This window comes from Staurois parvus, unplaced genomic scaffold, assembly GCF_062004578.1.
Source record: "Staurois parvus isolate SC_StPar_1 unplaced genomic scaffold, SC_StPar_1.0 ptg001243l, whole genome shotgun sequence".
In the NCBI taxonomy this organism is placed as follows: domain Eukaryota; kingdom Metazoa; phylum Chordata; class Amphibia; order Anura; family Ranidae; genus Staurois; species Staurois parvus.
In genome coordinates, this window is record NW_028319039.1 from 85,001 (window position 1) to 92,948 (window position 7,948).

The window sequence follows — 7,948 nt, forward strand, 5'->3', positions numbered from 1 at the left end:
GCAGCTTTTCTGTCTGATGAAGGTCATAGGGTGGACAGGGAAGGTTTTGCCCCATGTATTCACTTACTGTGACCCTCAAAGAAGGTCAAAGGAGCGGCTTTTCTGGCTGATGAAGTTCATAGGGTGGACAGGGAAGGTTTGCCCCATGTTCTCACTTACTGTGACCCTCAAAGAAGGTCAAAGGAGCGGCTTTTCTGGCTGATGAAGGTCATAGGGTGGACAGGGAAGGTTTGCCCCATGTACTCACTTACTGTGACCCTCAAAGAAGGTCAAGGAGCGGCTTTTCTGGCTGATGAAGGTCATAGGGTGGACAGGGAAGGTTTGCCCCATGTTCTCACTTACTGTGACCCTCAAAGAAGGTCAAAGGAGCGGCTTTTCTGGCTGATGAAGGTCATAGGGTGGACAGGGAAGGTTTGCCCCATGTACTCACTTACTGTGACCCTCAAAGAAGGTCAAAGGAGTGGCTTTTCTGGCTGATGAAGGTCATAGGGTGGACAGGGAAGGTTTGCCCCATGTACTCACTTACTGTGACCCTCAAAGGTCAGCGGAGTGGCTTTTCTGGCTGATGAAGGTCATAGGGCAGACAGGGAATGCTTGCCCCATGTACTCACTTACTGTGACCCTCAAAGAAGGTCAAAGGAGCGGCTTTTCTGGCTGATGAAGGTCATAGGGTGGACAGGGAAGGTTTGCCCCATGTATTCACTTACTGTGACCCTCAAAGAAGGTGAAAGGAGCGGCTTTTCTGGCTGATGAAGTTCATAGGGTGGACAGGGAAGGTTTGCCCCATGTTCTCACTTACTGTGACCCTCAAAGAAGGTGAAAGGAGCGGCTTTTGTGGCTGATGAAGGTCATAGGGTGGACAGGGAACGTTTGCCCCATGTACTCACTTACTGTGACCCTCAAAGAAGGTGAAAGGAGTGGCTTTTCTGGCTGATGAAGGTCATAGGGTGGACAGGGAATGTTTGCCCCATGTACTCACTTACTGTGACCCTCAAAAGAGGGTCAAAGGAGCAGCTTTTCTGCCTGATGAAGGTCATAGGGGAATGTTCTGGTGTCTGCTCTCAGACGGGAACTTTACTTATAGAAGTCTACATTGAGAACAGGTTCTCTTACTAGGGGGCGGCACAGAGCCTGCTAGCATTGTAATCCAGATCTATGACGAGAGTCATCCTCAGTACCAAAACTCAATGTGCTGGGAATGTTCTGCCATGGTTGATACCCGTCTGTGGACCTGTGCTGGGTCTGCACACTGCTGGGCAGGAAAGGGGGACATGATCTATGGCCGGGGTTCTCAACCATCGACAAGGGCCCCATAAACTCTTCCAAAGCCTTCCATGCCTGAACAAAAAAAAAAACAAATATGGCGTTCGGTGGTCTGTGGGTGGAAAATTTAGAGGGCTTTGAAAATCACTAGGAGCTCTGGATGGAGCTGAGCGTCACTGCAGGGGTTCTGGAGGAGGTTTGGGGACCCTGCAACAGACTTGGCGGTTCTTGAGGAATAGGGGTTCTGGAAGGGGCTTTACAAGAAGACTATGGGAGGTTGCAATGTGTTGTGGGAGACAGTTGTAGGACGGGGGCACTATGGGGAGCTGGAGATTCTGCAGCAGCCTGGGGGGGCATTGCGGGGAGTTGGGAACTCTCAGGAGGCCAAGGGGCACTGGGGTACACTGCTGGAGGCCAGAAGCATTATAGGAGGCTCTACAACAGTGGGATGTGGAATGTTGAGGGTGGGGGGCACCAGAGGAGAGGACACTGTTGGAGATCAGGGGCACTTTGAGGAGCTGGAGGCCTGAAAGTAGGCTATGTGGGGCTTGGGCAGTACTGTTGAATGTTGGGCCTAGGGTACTGTGATATATTGGGGGGGGGGTGCTGTCGGAATTTCGTGACTCTCAGGTTGCCTGGGAGTACTGTGGGAGGTTGATGGGACGCAGCTGGAGCATGGAGGAACTAAGGAAGTGCTCCTAGACTCTACAGCAGGCTGAGGGGCATTTTAGGAGGTCTGAGGACACAGAGGGATGGGCAGCACTGTGGAAGGTTGATGAGCACTCTGCTGGAGCATGGAGGAACTATGGGCGTGCTCTTAGATGCTACAGCAGGCCGAGGGACACTGTAGGAGGTTTGGGGACACAGAGGGGGGCCAGGTGGCACTGTAGGAGGTTTGGGGACACTGAGGGGAGCTGGGTGGCACTGTAGGAGATTAGGGGATCTGGCTGGAGGCCCTTGGGGAGCTTGGGAGGGGGTTGGGCACAGAGGGGGCTGAATGCAGCAGATATCAGTGGCCCCCGATGGCTGAGATCTGCCGATCTACGTACATAGGAGAGATGATCGCCGCTCACCTGTCCACTTCCTGGAAGTTGCTGGTCCGCGCCGCCTCCAGCAGCTGCTCACCTGGGGACAGAAATGTCAGTTACACACCCGGACAACGAATTGCGTATCTGTTCCAGCTCAGATATTTTAGAACGTGCTGAAGATGGAGGATGAGGATGACGGCGGCCAGGCAGCGAGCATTTCCAGGAGGAGGGAAGAAGCGGCAGCCCCTCCTAGGAAAGGTTCTCATTATCCGCCATAAATATAGGACATGAAATGTTTACATTTTGCAACCAAGGCAGCGGTACTGTGTGTGCGGGATATCCCAGTTCCTTCGTCCCCCTGCTCCTGTACTTCGCCTGTGTTGGGGAACGCGCCCTCCACAGTCAGCGAGGTGCAACTACAGAAGCCTCATCCACACAAACAGCGCACTCCTGTAATAATGTGGACGGTGTTAAGGTTGGGGTTCACATTATTCTGTCCATTGCCTCTCTGGCGGCCCCTATTGGTGTGTTGCAGGAACAGCAGCCTGTCCTCTACGTGTGCAGTCTGATGGGACTGGAGCACCCTCTAGCGTCAGAAAGGTGCAATTACAGCCTGCCTGTCTCCGGGGGGCTCATTCACACAAACAGCGCGTTCTTGTAGAACATGGGCAGCGGATTTATAGAGCGCCGACAGTGTACGCAGCGCTTCATAAATGAATCCAGGAGGAATCAGAGGGCCCTGCGCGCTACAGCTCACTAAGCTCCCTATCAGAACCCCGGGATGGGTCACGTGACTACAGTACAGGGGCAGACCCTCCCACTGAGCGTCCAATGAATGTGTTCTGGAATGTCTTCTCACTTTATCTCCAGCAGATAAGCAGGTTAAGGTCTGCAAGAAATAACCAGTCCTAGCTTAGTAATTAAAATTGGATTTTATATTTCAAAAATCAATGAAAAAAGGGAAGTCTGATTTTATATATATATACATACACACATATATATATATATAAAACTTTTTTTTGGGGGGGGGTCACTTAAAAAATAATAAAAATAATTTAGAAAGAAAAAAAATATATATATATATATATATATATATATTCAATTAATTACATTCATAATGTATATATTAATGCATAAGTTATAGCATACAAATAATAAACATTGTGTTTAATTAATTGATAAATACATTTGGTTTAACATACTAATTAAATTAATACTTAATAGTGTTACTCTTCTGCAGATTAAAAAAAATTTAATTAATACATTTAATAAATATTTTTATTTTGCATAATAAAAATGTATTAATAATAATATTAAATGTATTCAATAAACATAATGTATTTATAATAAGTATATATACAGTATCCCCAGAAGTGAATCCCGACGGACTGTAATATATATATATATACACAGTATCCCCCAGAAGTGAGTTCCCCCCCCCAGACTGTATACTCATATATATATATATATACACACACACACACAGTATCTCCCAGAAGTGAGTCCCCCCCTCCCCCGGACTGTATACATATATATATTCTGAGAGATACTGTGTATATATATATATTGTATACAGTCCGGGGGAGGGGGGGACTCACTTCTGGGAGATACTGTGTATATATATATATACATTGTATACAGTCCGGGGGAGGGGGGGACTCACTTCTGGGGGATACTGTGTATATATATATTGTATACAGTCCGGGGGGGGGGGGGGGGACTCACTTCTGGGGGATACTGTGTATATATATATTGTATACAGTCCGGGGGGAGGGGGGGACTCACTTCTGGGGGATACTGTGTATATATATATTGTATACAGTCCGGGGGGAGGGGGGGACTCACTTCTGGGGGATACTGTGTATATATATATTGTATACAGTCCGGGGGGAGGGGGGGACTCACTTCAGGGAGATACTGTGTATGTATATATATACATTGTATACAGTCCGGGGGAGGGGGGGACTCACTTCTGGGGGATACTGTGTATGTATATATTGTATACAGTCCGGGGGGGGGGGGGGACTCACTTCTGGGGGATACTGTGTATATATATATTGTATACAGTCCGGGGGGGGGGGGGACTCACTTCCGGGGGATACTGTGTATATATACATTGTATACAGTCCGGGGGAGGGGGGGACTCACTTCTGGGGGATACTGTGTATATATATACATTGTATACAGTCCGGGGGGGAGGGGGGGACTCACTTCTGGGGGATACTGTGTATATATACATTGTATACAGTCCGGGGGAGGGGGGGACTCACTTCCGGGGGATACTGTGTATATATATATTGTATACAGTCCGGGGGGAGGGGGGGGACTCACTTCTGGGGGATACTGTGTATATATATATATTGTATACAGTCCGGGGGGGGGGGACTCACTTCCGGGGGATACTGTGTATATATACATTGTATACAGTCCGGGGGAGGGGGGGACTCACTTCCGGGGGATACTGTGTATATATATATTGTATACAGTCCGGGGGAGGGGGGGACTCACTTCCGGGAGATACTGTGTATATATACATTGTATACAGTCCGGGGGGGGGGGGGACTCACTTCTGGGGGATACTGTGTATATATACATTGTATACAGTCCGGGGGGGGGGGGGGACTCACTTCTGGGGGATACTGTGTATATATACATTGTATACAGTCCGGGGGAGGGGGGGGGACTCACTTCTGGGGGATACTGTGTATATATACATTGTATACAGTCCGGGGGAGGGGGGGACTCACTTCTGGGGGATACTGTGTATATATACATTGTATACAGTCCGGGGGAGGGGGGGGGACTCACTTCTGGGGGATACTGTGTATATATACATTGTATACAGTCCGGGGGAGGGGGGGACTCACTTCTGGGGGATACTGTGTATATATACATTGTATACAGTCCGGGGGAGGGGGGGACTCACTTCTGGGGGATACTGTGTATATATACATTGTATACAGTCCGGGGGGGGGGGGGGGGACTCACTTCTGGGGGATACTGTGTATATATATATATTGTATACAGTCCGGGGGGGGGGGGGGACTCACTTCTGGGGGATACTGTGTATATATATATATTGTATACAGTCCGGGGGGGGGGGGGGGGACTCACTTCTGGGAGATACTGTGTATATATATATATATTGTATACAGTCCGGGGGAGGGGGGGGGGACTCACTTCTGGGGGATACTGTGTATGAATGCATAATTTATAATTGTAATAATACATGAATTGTAATGAATGATAACTGTCTTTGTGGCTTTACCACACTCACTAAACAAATATGTAATAGCAGTACTATTCTGCAGATTAAAAGAAATGTATGAATACATTTAATATTATAATAAATACATTTAACAATATGATAAAAATCAAAAAAATAAATATAATAAAACTGCATTTTATAATAAAAACCAAATAATAATAATATTTATCATATATATAAATAAAAGTATTTAATAAATGTATTATTAATTTAAAGTTTAATGCATCATATATCATATATTTATAGCAAACATTTATTATTAATAATCATCATAAAAAATAAATGTGTTTAATTAATCGATCAAATGAATGTATTTGGTTGAATGAACACACTAATTGAATACATACTTGATAGCAGTACTCTTCCGTGGATTTATAAAAGTCAATGTAATTCATTTTACTAATAATAAATAATATTTTTCTAATAAAAAATTAAATGTATTATTAAATTCAATCATAAATGTATTATTATATTCATATTTTCTCATATAGTTATAATAATAATAAATGTAAAACAAAAATGTGTTTAATTAATGGTTCAGTTTCATGTCTTTGGTTGAATTCCCGCACTCATGAAATAAATACTTATCAGCAGTACCCTTACGTGGATTTCCTTCGCTGTAGCCGTAAGCCAGCAGGCCGGCAGCGATGAATAGGGGTGCAGGGTTGTGGTTCCCATTATTCTGTCCATTGTCTCTCTGGCGCCCCCCATTGGTGCGTTCCAGGAGTTGCAGATTGTCTTCTGGACTGATGAGACTGGCGCGCCCTCTGCTGTCAGAAAGGTGAAACTGCAGGCTGCTCTCTATACTACACGCTGGTAGAGTGTAACAGCCAGCGCGCCCTCTGCTGGCCGTCCGCTGAAACTGCATCCTACTGCCTGTGCTAGGATCACACGGACCGACGTACCCCGTGCGCCCCCTGCCGTCCGTCTGAACTCCCATCGCCCCATGGCTTGTAGCCGCTATCCGCCGCACCGGAACCCCCGCTCTCCCGGCACCGAGTGACAGGCCCAGGCGGGGAACGAGGTGCCGGGAGATACCGAGCCCGGATACTCGGGAGCTCCACATGAGAAGAACCGGCGATATACCGGCTGTCAGAGCCTGACACACCAAGATGGCCGCCCCCGTCTGTCAGCCTCACAGCTCTGAGTCTGACGTCACCACGGAGAGGGGTCACATGACAACGTTCTTGTCCAACACTGGACGAGAGGGGGCATGCCGGGAAATGTAGTCCAAAGAGAGGAATTACACGTGGTTACATCAGAGGAATCATAGTAATAACAGAAATAATATGAGTATCAATACTAAAAATTAGTAATCATAGCAATACTATTAATAATCACAGTGCTACTAGTAATATTTAAAAAGTAATAAGAATAGTAGTAATTGTAATAATAGCAGTAGTAATAGTATTAATAATATAAAAAAAAAATATAGCAGTAGTATTAATAATAGAATTAATGATAATTAGTAATAATAATAGTATTAATAATTAGTAATAATAATAGTATTAATAATTAGTAATAATAATTAGTAATAATAATAGCAGTAGTATTAATAATAGAATTAATGATAATTAGTAATAATAATAGTATTAATAATTAGTAATAATAATAGTATTAATAATTAGTAATAATAATTAGTAATAATAATAGCAGTAGTATTAATAATAGAATTAATGATAATTAGTAATAATAATAGTATTAATAATTAGTAATAATAATTAGTAATAATAATAGCAGTAGTAATAATTATAGTCTAAATAATAATTAGTAATAATAGTAATAATAATAATAGTATTAGTAATAATAGTAATAATAATAGCAGTAAAAATTAAAGTAATAATAGTAATAACAATATTAATAATCTGAGTTTTAATAATAAAAAAATAGTAATAATAAAAGTAATGATAGTAATATAATTAATAAAGATAATATTAATAAAAGTAAATAAAGTAGTAATGATAGAAATAATGTGAGTATTAATACTAGGAATTAATAAAAAAAATATAAATAATAATAGTAATACTATTAATAATAATGGTTAGCAGCAATAATAATAATAATATAAAAGTTATAATAATAATTAGTAATAATAGTGATATTAATAACAGTAAATAATAAAGTAATCTTAGTAATAATTATAATAACAATAATAGAAGTAATCTGAGCGTTAATAATAAAAAATAGAAATAATAGAAGTAATAATAGTAATATAATTAAGAATAGTAATCCTAGTAATATTAATAAAAGTAAATAATAAAGTAGTAATAATAGAAATAATGAAAGTATTAATACTAGGAATTAATAATATAAATAATAGTAATACCATTAATAATAATGGTTAGTAGCAATAATAATAATAATAATATAAAATTAAAAATAATAATAA

At 42.4% G+C, this 7,948-nt stretch overlaps 1 protein-coding gene across 1 annotated transcript in view; it reads right to left on the reverse strand.

Moving 5' to 3' along the window:
• LOC149437923 (mitochondrial disaggregase-like) overlaps positions 1-6,715 on the reverse strand; it is a gene marked incomplete at its 3' end in the record, with an annotated part of 77,767 nt that extends 71,052 nt beyond the window's left edge. The window contains exons 1-2 of the mRNA XM_089660443.1: positions 6,157-6,715; positions 2,337-2,388 (exon numbers count right to left, since the gene is read on the reverse strand). Coding sequence (XP_089516569.1) covers positions 2,337-2,388; positions 6,157-6,625 — 521 coding nt within the window. The remainder of the gene's footprint in view (positions 1-2,336; positions 2,389-6,156) is intronic.
• Positions 6,716-7,948: the final 1,233 nt, after the last annotated feature.